We start from the raw sequence: 14,571 nt of genomic DNA on the forward strand, positions 1-14,571 counted from the left end.
GCAATGGGATAGGAGACTTACATATAAAGCGGGGGGAGGGGAAGGGGAGAGGGTGGGGTGTGTGGCAAAGGACGAAACTACCCTCGTTTGTTTGCTTAAGCACCAAGAAATTCTCTGGCTAAATCACACCGAAATAATCGAAGCAATGGATAAGGTGAAATTGTATTTGGACGGTAATGAGGTGTGTGTTCTTATGAACGATCGGTGCTTTTTGGATTCGTTTCTTAATTAACACACATAAATATCTGTCATTAACAATTTTCACTTCTTAATTGACTTTCTTGTTGTTTGTTGCTTATATTTTCAAATTTTATACCAACCTTTTTTCTATTTTTTTTTTCACCGGTTGGTATTTGTTGGGTAGTAGGAATATCCTAACCTCCTCCATTTCACAATGTTAATTAAACTATTTTTAAAAAATTAAGAATAATATAATTTTTCTTATATTTAACACGTGAATAATATAAACAGAGAAAAATAGAACAAAGCTGAATTTTAAATTTTGATTATAACGTTAGATGGAAACTACTCGACGGTCGCGTAGCAGGATGAGTGACATACATTTATGAATTTACAATCGCTAATAAAGCCGTTCCAACCAATTAGTCTCAATAATTGCATGCTAAAATTGCTAATAAATTGTGTAATCTAACAAAACCCCCTTTTAGTATGAGGACTGAGTTGATATTGACATGGGCATAATGGGAATTCCGTCAATGGAAAATAACATTATATCCCTTGGGGACCAAGTCTCCAATCAAGTTGAAGAAAACTCCGAAACTGAAAAATAAAAAATTGCCACGTTCGCCGCCTGGCTGGAAGATGACGTGAGCCGTGAGTTACACGGAGATATTTCCCATTTTCTGGATCAAATTTGTTGACAGATATATTGCCTCAATTGAAATTATTTTATAAATGGACTGGTGCTGCCTTGTATTTTTGCCACCTTTAAGGATAAGATTTCCAAAAGTATTCAGCTGTTATATCTATTTATTTCTTTTTTCAGGAAAATATATTCATATTATAAAGGGAATCATTTTCATGACAACGATACATTTATCATTTTAAAACATACATCATTATCATAAAAGTCTTTGTAACACATAACATTCTAAATATGTGGATCAAAGTTTATGATCAAAATACATAATTTTAACGAATAAATTAGGATATTATAAGATAAAATTTACGAAAAGATATATCGTCGTTTATGAGTTTGAAATTGAGATTTATGTTTTAATCAAGTAGAGATAAATACCACTAGACCTAATTAATTGATAAATAAATTTATTTATATCGTATAAATATGACAATGTAAATATATTTAATTGGATTATTATGCTACTCAAAATTACTATTAATTTTAATTTTTTTTCTATTTTAGAAAAGAGGGTTTCTATTTTCTGGTATCCTCGAAAGTTCGAACAAAAACAAATAATATTTTGGCGCTAAGAGGCAGAGGCGCCAATGCGGGGACCACACGCCGTGAAGCAGTATCTTTCGCTTTCTGGTGCTTATTAAGTGTGGTTTGAAAAATGACCGAACCAAACTCACGCTTTTCGTATCGGGTGGTCGGCCAGTTAGGACCAGCAACGAAGGAAGAATCCTGTGGCTTTCCTCCCTCCTCTTGCAAATCCAGGACCACTTTCACCCACATTCACGTGGCTTACGCGCCCGCCACTCTACGCTCTTTCCCTTTCTTTCCAACGCTCTGTATTTTTGTTTTCTTTATCCAAGCTATATAGTAAGAAAATAAGAAATGAGACAACACACCATACGAACGGGTTTAGGTTGGAAGAGTGTGACGATAAGGTTGATATGTCATAGATTTTAGAGTATAGCATCACAATATAAATGGTTTCGCAACACTACACAACGGTGTGACTAACTATCTGATCGGAGAATTATTCTATATCAATCAGAAAAATCTAATCAAACATTGTTAAAAATATATGGGTACAGTCAAAGTCGAGCACCGAAATAAAATAAAGGTGAAGCACATGCCAAACTTTAATTAATTGAAGTCACCATCTTGGAATTCAACAACAAAACATAAAAACAATACCCAAAACAAAAAAAACACATTCCACACGTTTTCTTCAGATTAATGAACGAAAAGAAAAACAAAATTTACAGCAAAAGCTGTAAAAGCTTTAGTCGGGTTGTATAAAACAGTGAACAGGTTCATGGAATCATGTTGGATCCACTCAGGTTGTATAAAGACTACGCAGATAGTAGATTTTGAGCAATGTAACCAAATCACCACGAAACATCCTTAAACATAAAAAATAATAATAATAATATCAAGTTGTAATGTATCTAACCATTGACTTATACCACAAATACTACGTTTATGATCTGTATATACCTAACCATTTTCGAATTTAAAAACACTCACAGCTTCAACCATTGGCCATTGGCCAGGCTGGAGCCCATGGTAGCTAAGCATATGCAACGGCACACTGGAACTAAATATACTTTTTAAATATCAATCTGAAATCTCATCAAAGTTTCTCCCTTCAATATAATAATAATCTTCATCTATCAAAGAGAAGCTAATGACTGAAAAAAATGGACCCCAAAAGGGGGACCCAATAATGCACAATAAGATAAGAACTTGGGATTTTTATTAAAAACTTTAGGGTTCTGCAACAACCAGCATATATCCAAATCATGCATTAATTTATGAAGACTATAAGTAAGTTGGAAACACAGCACAGCAGTCAGCCCCTTTATAATTTGAGCTCAACTATGTATCTACTCTGTTTCTGGGTGTACATTGGCCTAACAATGAACACAAAACTGGACAACAACTAAATGCATGTGGCAAACAGAGTATTATAATATTTTCATCTAGAGTGGGGGCAGAGGGAACATGAGGCATGTTATAGCCCAATCTAATTGGACCACTAAGGAATATCCAAATGCCCATCCACCCTTTTTTAAACAAGATCCTCTCTGATGATGATTCTGGAAAATACATATAGACATCTAGGAAATAATAATGTAACTAAAAAAAAGGAGATGCTGCAGACACAATTATTTTTCAATTTTCTTTTTATTCTGAATGTTCAATTCTTGTTTATTTGAGTGTTTGCACAATCATTACAGCTCATCTGTTTCAGAACTTGGAGTAGCAATTTTTCAAGAAAGCAAAGTATATGCTAAATGAAACTCATAACTGCATACAGAAGAAAAGCATCAATAATACAGTTTGCAGGCAGAGAGTATTTGTGGACTGCACAAAACTGAACCATGAAACCAGTTAATAGAATTCCAATTAAACTGTCCCCAGAACAGACCCAACCATCAAAGCATTAGAAAGATATTCTTGTATTGTATGACTATTGAACTAAACTACCCTATAACAGAGCTTTAACCAATAGTTTGGGTATAAAGTTAAACGTGTCTGAATACATGAGTACTACAAGAAAGTAAAACATTAGACCAACAGAAGAAGTAACTCTGTATTAGAAAAATGTTTTATTAAATGTAACAAGATGACATTACTCTGTGACAGTTCAACAGAAAAGATTAAATAACTACAAGGATTCTACTAAAAATGGTTTTCAAGGAAAGAAGAACTACTTTCCTTGTGAGCGTACTGAAATTAGTGTTTCTGGCTGAATTCAAAGGTACCTGTTGTCACCATGAAAGCTTTTACCGTCTCCGCAGCGGGCGCTGAAAAACAGAAAATATAGTTAATAAACCCTTATTAACTGTATGTCTTATGGGGTATGTGTGTGTGTGATTTCTTCATTAGAGAAGACTGGCAATCACTTTGTTTGATGACAAAGCATGCATATCTTACAAACATAAAACACCTAAGATATCCAGGGCGAAATAATCAAAAGGAAACTTCACAGTTGGAAAAATGTAACATTGTCACAATTGTTAATAGAACAAATTGTCACTACTGTAGTTCCACCTTCATTGACTTTATTAAGCAAAGAAAACCAAAGAGTATGGATCACAAAGGAACATATTTCTTGTGTGTGTTTGTGCCACATATCTTTTATAGACAAGATTGAGTAAGTAACTAAGATTAGTAACCAATTCAGGACCATTAGATCTCTTTTCTGGGCCAATATTTTAGTTTTATTTATGGAAGTGCTTCACCTTCCACAATCCAACTAAGAAAAAAATAATAAAAGAGTACCAAGGGCATATGCACATACTCTTTGTATGTTATCAGTTGCTTGTGGCCGTCTGGCAGACATTGCCTCTGGATTTGGAACCAAATCTGGACTGCCATGCTTATAAAAGGCCTGTAACGCTCTTCCAACAAATGGGCGAACAACATTCACTTCCATTGCAGATAGATTTTTGACCTGCAATTACAAATCAAATCAACTTAGGAACACCAATCAAAAAGGAAAAACAATGCATCAAAATACGGAAATGATAAATTCTACCGTTAAATCCCATCATGCTGAAAAGGTTAGTCAGACAGAAAATTTTGTAAATCCTAATACTTTAATTTTTTTTTCAAATCCCATCTTGAAAATTCTCAGTACTATCAAATGCACCATAAAGAAAGACACATACCTTCACTGCAGAAGAGCGAGCATCCTCGAACGATTCTAAACTACTTTCGACCTTAAGAAACCTCGCATCCCTTATGTCATTAATAAGAGATCTCACCTATTAGAAAGAACTATAATGAGGCCATTGCAAAATACCAATGAATAGTTAGATATAGGTTGAAAGAATCTTCAACTCACCATATATAGGTCAGGAATGTCACCAGATGCACTATCATCAAGAAAAAAAGTTAGAGCTGATATCGACATACTTGTACAATAAAATATAGAATATGTACAATGTTCAGTACTTACTAATCAAAAAGAAGGCTTGAGATTTCAACATAATGGAAAGGCAGGACTTGAAATGCTGCCTGAGACTCCCGCTCCGCTTCCAAAATCTGAGTCAAGTTTTCTAGTGTCAAAACAAAATCATGAGTTCACTTAGACAAATGGAAATTAAAGTTTTTAAAAAAAGCATATCAAATACACATTGAGAACTAAAATGTAAACAGAAGTTGCTTTTGGCAATGATCAAAACCCAAAATCAGTCTGATATGGGTTACAGAGTTTAGTGCTTTTCGATTCTCAGAAGTGCTTTGTGAACTAATGCATTACATAGAAAATTATAAAACACCGTCATTTACACTCTCAACTTTTATAGTGGTTAGATGAAATCCAGGTAGTGATGTTGTTATCACCCCTGATCATCCCTAATTCTCATGACTTCCTTAATTGCATAGCATCTGAATGAAACACCACCAACAATTCCAACAACTAATGTTGAGTGACTTTGGCAAGAGAGTCTCAATTATTCAGTAAAGCATGACTAATTTGATCATCTCTTGAAGTCATTTATTTTTTGTAGAAGGATAAACCTAAAAACTCTTAACATATAACTGCTGATACCTAAGACTCACATAAAGAATTCCAACAAAACACACATTGCTCTATGGCAGCCAAAAGAAGCAAAACATATTTTGAATATTCCCCAGGAAAAGAGTAGTGTTAATGGAACCCATAATCAATCCAAAATCAAAGCATAATAACTTTACTAGACCCAAACAATCTATTTCCTCGAAATTCTAGAATAATGGGTGGCAAACATGGAACCATAAATCAAACTAATGCTAAAGAAGCAAGACTCACCGACGGACATCCACTCTGGGGGTCGAATTGTACATTTCCCTCTCTTCTTCAGAGCAATTGCCAGCCACATCGGTACTTGGGTAGCCATTTGTGGGTAGAATGGACCAAAATCTCCCTGTAAACCATGATAAAAGTTACCCATCTGCATAAATCTACTTAAGCTGCGATATAAGAACATGTACAAAGTGAAGAACATACACAGAGCATATTGAGAGGCTCCATTCTCATATTGGGGACGATCTCCACCATTTCATCTTCAGCCATAAACTCAACCTGAGCTTTTGAAATTTCAAATTAATTTCACAGAAATGAGCGAAATAGAAAACAAAACAACCAAATTAAGCCAAAATTACAGATGAACACATAATGGGAGAGAGCTAAACCTCTTCTCCGGAAAATATAGAAACATTTGGATCAGATTGGCCGGCCATCCCTTGAATTATTCGGTCCGATGAAGATTTTACACTAATATCGGCTCAATTTGAGTTGAATGAAGTCAAATAGGGTCGAAGATTGGGCCTATCTGCTGGAATTGCACAGACGCGTGTGTGATAAATGGCGGTGCATAATTGGTACTTGAGAGAAACCCTAATGTCTGGTGGCGGGAAAATCGATTTTTTCGTGCTTAATAGACTTTGAGTTTTGTTCGCTTTTGAAATTTTACTATCGACTGGCGTGTGCTGGCATGCCCCAAACCAAAATTTGGACTTTGGGTCGGGCCGAACTAATCTTGTCGGACTTCGAATGTTTTGAGCTGAGTTAAATTAGTTAGGGGTGTGAAGGGCCCAAATCTTAAGGTTGGTGTGTTTAGATGCGGGGGTTGGAGAGGTGCATTAGGGTTTAAAAGGGGATTCACAATCTCATTTTGCTAAAGTGATTTGTCTAGATCTAGGGTTCATCTAGTAACGTTTTATGAATCTGTTCTTGAAAAACATTTGCATTGTAAATCTATGTTAGAATGGAGTTTTAATTTTAAAATCTCATTTTAAGTTATGTATAAATTCAACAACAACAAAAAGTTTCTTTTGAGATAGGTATTGCTTCAAAAAAAAAATTGGTAATTTCTTTACAACATGACTCAGTTCAACTTCAAGGCTAAGACATGAACTTAGAATCATAGACCTTGACAACCATAATGCATACCTAAACTCCTCTTCCTTTCCCTGTGGGTGGGACTCTATAGGATTGATATCCATGTCTAAAATATTGATAGTTTCAAAAATATCGGTGTTCTGAAAACACAAAAATTTTGATGGAAATATCAGGAAGTTATCGATATCGATAAAAATTGAATAAAAAACATGGAATTTTTTATTGAAACTTTGGAGACTGTTTATTTATTCAATTATCTATTAGTTTATCACACATAATTGGAAGAAAATGCATTGCATGATGAGTTTAACTTATTTTAGTTGATTATATAGTGAGCAAACACTGCGAGTATAGAAAGTATGTAGTAATTAAAGAAATAAGATTAAACACATCATAATCATTTATTTATAATGATTTACTATAATATTTTACTTTATCATTGCATTAAGATACATGAGTATCAGTACCACATAGAGTTCCTATGAGCATTGGCGGACTCAGAAATTTTTTAGCAGATGTGCAATATTGACTAAGTATGAAAAATGGTTTTTCGGAATAATCATTTTCTCAAGATAATTTTTGCTTTTATTCCTTACACATCAAATAAGAAAACTTGATTTTATGAGATTTTAGTATGAAGTATATATTGACTTAATGAGCCATCATTTTTAGTCTAAATCGTATTTTGCACTAAAACTGAATTTTCATATTTTGATTTGGTGGGAATTTTATTTTCTAGTATTTTTATTTGAATCCAAATGGGGGGTACTTCATTATTTACATTGTAAACTTAAGTAAATGGAGTAATATACAAATAAATAAAAGTAAAATGACAAAGACATTTACTTAAATGTTGAAAATGAAAATAAGGTAATCTATACACCAGTTGAGCAAAGGGAAGACTAGGTCCGCCAGTGCCTATGAGTAACTTAGTACCACATAAAGTTCATATGGTGTTCAAATTTTTCATTGTCTTCATTATATCGATATTTTTGCTAAATGTTTTTGAAACATGTGAGAAATTATCGACGTCGATATTTCTCAATATTATCGATAATTATACGATATGTGTATGGATATGTTCCAAAATTTCATAGACCTAAAAAACGATAATATCAGCAATATTTCGTCGATATTATTGATTAGTCCTTGCTTACAACTATACCCACAAATCTCTGTTAGAAATTGTTGTTATGGTTGGCAAAGAGATTGCAAAATCACCATCTTGCGGTTTTGTTCAAACAAGTAAGAAATAATCTTAGCCTCTCATATTCTTTCATAGTTAGTAAAATAAAACGGGAAAAACATGAATAAAATATGTATGTGTTTTATTCTGCAAAATTTTGGCAAATTACAATTGAAAAATTCGGCCATTATATAATATTTTTATTCAATAATATGTGAAAATTATGTATATAATACATGAAAATGATAAATTCTTTATATAAATAATAACTGTGGAAAAAATAAAAAATTAGAGCAACGGCGGCGCACAAAATACATGTGTTAGGGTGCACGTGTCAAAACTAAGTATAGCCGACCGGCTGTACTTTTTTTAATTTTAAAATCATAGTTTAACCGCACGGCTATACGGTTTAAGTGCATTGTCTTTAAACGGTATAGCTGTGCGGCTAGACTATTTAATAACAAACTATTTAATACTGTTTAAATACATTATCTTTAAATGTTGCATTAGTTTATACTTCATAGATATTAATTTGCTAGTTTCAACATATCCAAAACAGATATTAATAAGCCGCTATATAATTTTTTTAATATATATGATTTTTATTCGATAATATGTGAGAAAAACAAATCTCCTGCATTAAATTCTCAGTCAAAACATAATCTCCTATAATTGAATATGTTACCCTTTGGCTACTCTATATGTAACATAGGCTATTTTGTTAAGCAAACTCACAAAATGCATAGTTTGCAATTTCTCTAAGAGCTTTGTGGATAAATTAGTGAAACTAACAGACATCAGTAATGACTCAACTAGAAAAACAACATTCAAGAAAAGGAAGAAGGGTTTGATGAAGAAGGTGAAGTGAACTCCGAGTAGGTTTTTCCGTTAAGCAAACTTACAAAATGCCTAGTTTGCATTTTTCATTTCATTTTCGTTGAGAGCCATGTCTAGAAAGAAGGTGAAAGTACCCTACATCAGTAATGACTCAACCACAACACACTCAATTCGGAGAAGACGGGAAGGAAATGAGTATTAGCCAAGATCGGAAAAATTATGGTGTAAACAACAATATGGAACACCAAAATTGGTTTAATATACAAAATGAATAGTTGACAATGACATGCTACAAAAGCAAAATTGCACGGGGAGGAGGGTGACAACACACCAAACGCATGTACCAACCTGAAGCATGATATTCATCTTTAAACTAATGAAAACAAAAAGAACCTTAAGCATGACTTGTTTGTGGATGTGAAGTTCAACAATCAAATAAAATACATGAATTTAAAACTCGACGAATGCGTTTACTAGTAAGCAGCAACCAAGCCAAGACTGGTCGGTGTAACTAAACACAAAGGCATGTCCTACAACAGGAAACCCCGCATGCGCGTAGTGCAAAATTCAACGCATTACTTAAACAAATTATATAGAAAAAAATATAAAAAAGTCATTTTTGCAAAGAAGAAAAATAGTTAACACTGTGGGACGATTAGAAAAAATACAAAGATTATACTTTCATTATAGTTACTTACAAATAAAACTGTTAGAAGGTCAATGAGATATAACCCAGTCGAAAAGGCATTAATTTAAAAATCATTGGTGTCATGTTTGAATCCCTATGAATCTATGATATCTTAACAGTGAAATGTGCTGTTGTGAATTAGGGCAGTTAGTCAAAATAGTAAATCCGTCCCCTTACACCCAAGTTTGACCCCCCTCGCCATATATTAGAGTACTTTCGAACATTGCATTGTAAAAAAGGAACAAAAAAAGAAGGTTTTTTTGGCAATTTAATAAAGATTTAACATTTTGTAAGCCCTTAGCCTAGGTCCGATGACCGGTGGCCTTATGTGGTTGGGCTGTGGCCCATATGAATTACTGTGTACTAAAATCCATGGACTGAGCTTCCCTTGGCTCCACCTAATCCGCTAATAACCACCCACGTCTTGTGCCGCGGGAACAAGAATACCCGTGGGCCATCGCACTCACCTTTTTAAGACTACATCTCGATAGACGAAGCTGTCCCTCATCCATTAAGCATATTCCAGATTCTCTTGGGCCACAACCGTAATTTCGTACGATATAGTGGGCCATAGCACATAGAATCCACTAATAATAATACCCACTCTTGGGCACCAAGAAAAAGCCGCAGTTAAAAACCAGACCCGAAAAGCGAAAATCACACACACATACACACTCTATCTTGCGATTTCGTGAATATCGATAAAAAAAAAAATGGGCAGGAAGTTCTTCGTCGGCGGCAACTGGAAATGCGTGAGTATCCGATTCGCGATATCCTGTTTTCCTTTTTATCTGTTTGGTTGCTGAGAAAACCATAGAAACTAATGGAAAAATCAGATTTTGAGTTTTTTTTTTGCCGTCTTAATCAACCGATCTGTTTTATGTTTTTCGTTTTCTGTACGCTCCGCCACTTTTTGATCAACCAGATCCTTGTGTTTTGTTTTCTGATTTGATTTGTGCTTTAAGTTTGATTGAACTAATTGCTGATTTACTTAAATCTGAATCTGCGTGTAGAATGGAACCTTCGATGAGGTGAAGAAGATTGTGAAGATACTCAATGAGGGACAAGTGCCATCACAAGATGTTGTGGGTGAGTCTGTTCTTCTTCTGATTTGGATTTGATTTACAAGTTTTTTGTTCTGCTTCAGTGCTCCTGTTTATCTCTATGAGACTCTGCCTTCAAATCAAATTTATGCCAATATTCCTGAACTTATGAGATTTACATATTTGTAATTCTTCTTTAATGGGTAGTGATCTATATGAGTTATCAAACTGTTAATTTGTTTTTTGGGTTGTTCTTATTGCAGAGGTTGTGGTGAGCCCACCATATGTGTTTCTTCCGGTGGTGAAGAGTTCGTTGAGGCCTGACTTTCATGTTGCGGCTCAAAACTGCTGGGTCAAGAAGGGTGGTGCCTTCACTGGTGAAGTTAGGTGTGTATGTTTATGATTTAGAAGTATGTTTCATTGCGTCAAGATGTCGGCATCTAGTTTCAAATTGATACATAGTAAAAAATATTCTGTATATTACTGATATTTTGTAGAGTTAATGATTTAGGTACTGTGGTCAAACCCTTAATACTTTAGCAATATTACTGATAAAGGAAAGCTCAGAATATGAGGATTCTGATCTGATTAAAAAAAGAATGCAACTACAACGAAAGCATAAATCTGCGAAGATGGTTTGTTTTAAACTGGTTGTGACAGGATCACAGGGTTTAATGAGCTAAATACATATAAGTGTATACATCGAATGTGCATTTTATGTCAATCTGGACTTTTCCCTTGTTAAGTTGATTTGTTGTGATATTCAGTGCTGAAATGCTGGTCAATCTGGAGGTTCCTTGGGTCATTCTTGGTCATTCTGAGAGAAGACTTATTTTAGGCGAATCCAATGAGGTACTCTCTCTCTCTTGATCAATTTATCATTAGCTATTGCTTAATAGTTTCTCATTATGCACACATTTTGTTTCAGTTTGTTGCCGATAAGGTTGCATATGCACTAGCTCAAGGTTTGAAGGTGATTGCTTGTGTTGGTGAGACTCTTGAGCAGCGAGAATCTGGCTCGACCGTGGAGGTTGTGGCTGCACAAACCAAGGCCATTGCAGGTGCGTTTCAAAATTCCAAGTTCTTGCTTACTGTTAGTGTGAAAGAATGTTTGTTGAGTGTTGTGTAACTGGATTAATTTCTTTATGTACTTATTTAAAAGATGTTTTTTTTACTGCAGCAAAAGTGTCAGATTGGACCAATGTTGTATTGGCCTATGAGCCCGTGTGGGCCATTGGAACTGGCAAAGTTGCATCTCCAGCTCAGGCTCAGGAAGTAAGTCATGCCTTTCTGATTCTCTGGATATGGTTTTTTGGATTTATTTGCTTTAGTTTGAACTGAGAGCTCTTTATGTATTATATTTAATGTTAAGCAACATCAAGAATGTTATAATTGGTAAAGTGAAATGAGGATAATTGATGGAAAACAATGGAGAGCAATTCTAAGGATTTTCTGTCTTCAAGATTTCCTAAAACTAAAGTAAAATGAGCTTGAGTGAGCAATTCTTTCTGAACTGTCAACTACCCACCTTTTGTGGTTGGGATTTCCCGAGTCATATACCCATTATGCATGCTAGTATGTATGTGCATCTGTATGCATGTATGTTTATCTACGTATTTCACCATGCCTGTGTTTCATACGAACTTTTCTCCACACAACAGGTGCATTTTGAATTGAGGAAATGGCTTCAAGCAAACGTAAGTCCTGAAGTTGCTGCAACAACCAGGATCATTTATGGAGGTATCTTTCTACATCTGTACACCTCATTTCCTAGTTTATCTGCTTGTGGATCCTATCCTTTTCTCAATCTATATTTCTAGTTTCCTTATTTTGTTGACAAATAATTTTGAAGTAAGATTAGTTCTTTTTTGCTTAATGATGATGAGCTTTTTCTTCCCTCCTGTTTGGGTTTTTTACTTTCATTTTTTTCTCAATCATCAACTTCGTTGTAATCAGAAATAGAGCGAGGCAAGGAATAAATGTCTATAGATACTAAATTACTAAGTTGTTACTTTCTGAAAAACTTTATAACTCCCACTAATGCAGCATTCTGACAATTTCCCTTGTCAATGTATACAAGAATGAGTTTGACAAAGGTAAAAAATCAAGACTTGTTATACAAGAATGAGTGCTTATTAAAAATTACTTTGACTTTGGGGTGAAATATCGGATAGGGCAAGGGTAGGCTGGCATATGCCAACCTGAGGTCAACAATCCATCGAAATCATTTCAAATTGTAATTATACGTTTCTCTTCCCAAGAATCTTGTGCCAATTTTGAGTGATCTAATTTTTGAAAGGAGTCCACTCAGTTTGCATGGTATTCTATTGACTAAGTGCACGCTTTTCCTTTGTACATGAAGATAAGCAGGCCACTTATCTTTCTTCTCTGTTGGCTTTTACGTTACTTGGCTTAACTAAATATCTTTTATCAGGGTCTGTGAATGGTGCAAACAGCAAAGAGCTGGCAGGTCAGCCCGATGTTGACGGATTTTTGGTTGGTGGAGCTTCTCTAAAGGTAATGATCATAGTTTATGCCCATGCTGATAATACAGCCGCTGTGACTTTCTGGTCAGAGAGAGTTTTCTTATTATCCCTTATTTCTTACATGTGTGCCTCTGTGGCCTTTCTCTCCAGCCTGAGTTTATTGACATTATCAAGTCTGCGGAGGTGAAGAAATGTGCCTAAAGCGTTGAACCTGATGAGAGTAGTGTGACTTTAGATCTCTTGTCTGGGAGGTAGAGAATCTATTCCGCATAATTTTACAGATACTCTTTTGAGGAAATAATTATGCTTTTTTTTTCCTTCTTTTTGTATTCCGATCAGCACCTGGATTTGGGTTTTTCTGTATTAATAAATTTTCTTAAGTGCCAAAGCTTTCAAGTATTTTCGGTCAAGAGTTCCGAATTTTCAATATATGGGATCAAAGAAAAGCAAAATAAGGCTTGAAAAGAAAAAGAAAAAACACCATAATGGGCTTGAGAGAGCCTTTTGTTCTACCCAGAAAGTACCCATCTAATTAAGCTTTATAATTCCATGCTGTTGGGCCAGAAGGCCAAGGTTGCTTATTGATACATCTTCGTATTCAATAAAATTTCTCGAACTTATGACGACATGTATGAAAATTCACGTGTTATGACATGAATGAATTGGTATCATTACATGGTAGTTTGACGACATAGGTGAATGGATTGATAACATTATATGTGACACGTGCTGATGTCACGACCTCTCGGGAAGATAACTTTTACTCCCAACAATGAAGGAGCACCGCATCATCCATCATGATTGCCACTGACTCCGGTGCTCCCCGAATATCTTTGTACAATATATGGAGTTGACTCATGGGGCGCATATGATATGAGAGTGAAACATTTACCATTCTCTCTGTCTTTCGTCGTTGCAATGATCTTTCACAACAAGGATCCAAAAGAATGGCAAAGACTTGAATGTTGTAATTACAGTGAGTGATGAAGGTCGGCGTGGCACTCATTGACTTGTTGTGAGTACTTACTTTTCCTCTGTCCCTCTCAAGGCAGGGCCCCCGTGAAGCCATTTCTCTTACGAGTTGCTCTCAATTAATATTCTCCATGTGAACCCTTTTTTTCTTTTGTGCCAATTGCCTTGAAGAATATTAATATTAGATTAGCACGAGGGTCAAGGATTACCAAACATAAGCGACTTGAACCAATCTTTATATCAATGATATGACAACATATATTTTAACATGCCTTTTGCACCCTTTGGAAAGCCAAACCTTCGTGTTGTATTTGGGCTGGGAAAAGTCAAATAATGACTGGTTTTCTTGCGTTTTTTTCCTCCTTAAATTCGTTCATTTCCCACTAAGCCTGGAGCAAACTGCTTCAAACAATTGATTGTTTTCAAGGCTGCCAGCCATGGCTTTTGATGTCATCGACCATTATTTTAGTCATGATTACAGTAAGATCTGTCCGTCTCTAATTGTAGAACGTTACCCTTTACTAGAAACAAAAAATGTTTTTTATTTGCAACAATTCATAGGTTATTCTTGGTTACGTACGTGGATGAAACCCTA

General features: G+C 35.0%; 2 protein-coding genes across 3 annotated transcripts; one reads left to right on the forward strand and one right to left on the reverse strand.

The window, feature by feature from the left end:
- Nucleotides 1–3,353: 3,353 nt before the first annotated feature.
- Nucleotides 3,354–6,297, reverse strand: PSF2. Of its 2 annotated transcripts, none has more exons than XM_089051542.1 (8): nucleotides 6,056–6,297; nucleotides 5,871–5,950; nucleotides 5,673–5,787; nucleotides 4,839–4,938; nucleotides 4,725–4,755; nucleotides 4,549–4,644; nucleotides 4,179–4,331; nucleotides 3,354–3,681 (listed from the first exon to the last, which is right to left on the reverse strand). In XM_089051542.1, exons 2-8 carry the CDS (start codon nucleotides 5,934–5,936, stop codon nucleotides 3,661–3,663), a joined length of 582 nt encoding a protein of 193 aa, XP_088907668.1. In that variant the 5' UTR covers nucleotides 5,937–5,950; nucleotides 6,056–6,297; the 3' UTR covers nucleotides 3,354–3,660. The 2 variants fall into 2 exon arrangements, with proteins under 2 accessions (XP_088907668.1, XP_008233627.2); XM_008235405.3 differs by having other exon boundaries at nucleotides 5,871–5,945; nucleotides 6,056–6,295.
- Nucleotides 6,298–10,066: 3,769 nt separating this feature from the next.
- On the forward strand, nucleotides 10,067–13,403 carry TPI (triosephosphate isomerase). Its single transcript, XM_008235406.3, has 9 exons — nucleotides 10,067–10,227; nucleotides 10,489–10,564; nucleotides 10,782–10,905; nucleotides 11,286–11,370; nucleotides 11,447–11,579; nucleotides 11,699–11,793; nucleotides 12,180–12,258; nucleotides 12,953–13,035; nucleotides 13,155–13,403. Exons 1-9 carry the CDS (start codon nucleotides 10,189–10,191, stop codon nucleotides 13,203–13,205), a joined length of 765 nt encoding a protein of 254 aa, XP_008233628.2. The 5' UTR covers nucleotides 10,067–10,188; the 3' UTR covers nucleotides 13,206–13,403.
- The last annotated feature ends 1,168 nt before the right edge of the window (nucleotides 13,404–14,571 follow it).

The sequence above is a fragment of the Prunus mume genome, linkage group LG5 (assembly GCF_029339155.1).
Source record: "Prunus mume cultivar Tortuosa linkage group LG5, ASM2933915v1, whole genome shotgun sequence".
NCBI lineage: Eukaryota > Viridiplantae > Streptophyta > Magnoliopsida > Rosales > Rosaceae > Prunus > Prunus mume.

Coding starts and splice junctions, on each gene's coding strand:
- TPI (XM_008235406.3), top strand. CDS start 10,189: ATGGGCAGGAAGTTCTTCGTCGGCGGCAACTGGAAATGC. Junction 10,565..10,781: donor GCCATCACAAGATGTTGTGG/GTGAGTCTGTTC, acceptor TTCTTATTGCAG/AGGTTGTGGTGAGCCCACCA. Junction 11,580..11,698: donor ACAAACCAAGGCCATTGCAG/GTGCGTTTCAAA, acceptor TTTTTACTGCAG/CAAAAGTGTCAGATTGGACC.
- PSF2 (XM_008235405.3), bottom strand. CDS start 6,103: ATGGCCGGCCAATCTGATCCAAATGTTTCTATATTTTCCGGAGAAGAG. Junction 5,788..5,870: donor AGCCTCTCAATATGCTCTGT/GTATGTTCTTCA, acceptor CATGGTTTACAG/GGAGATTTTGGTCCATTCTA. Junction 3,682..4,178: donor CAACTGATAACATACAAAGA/GTATGTGCATAT, acceptor TCTGTTTTTCAG/CGCCCGCTGCGGAGACGGTA.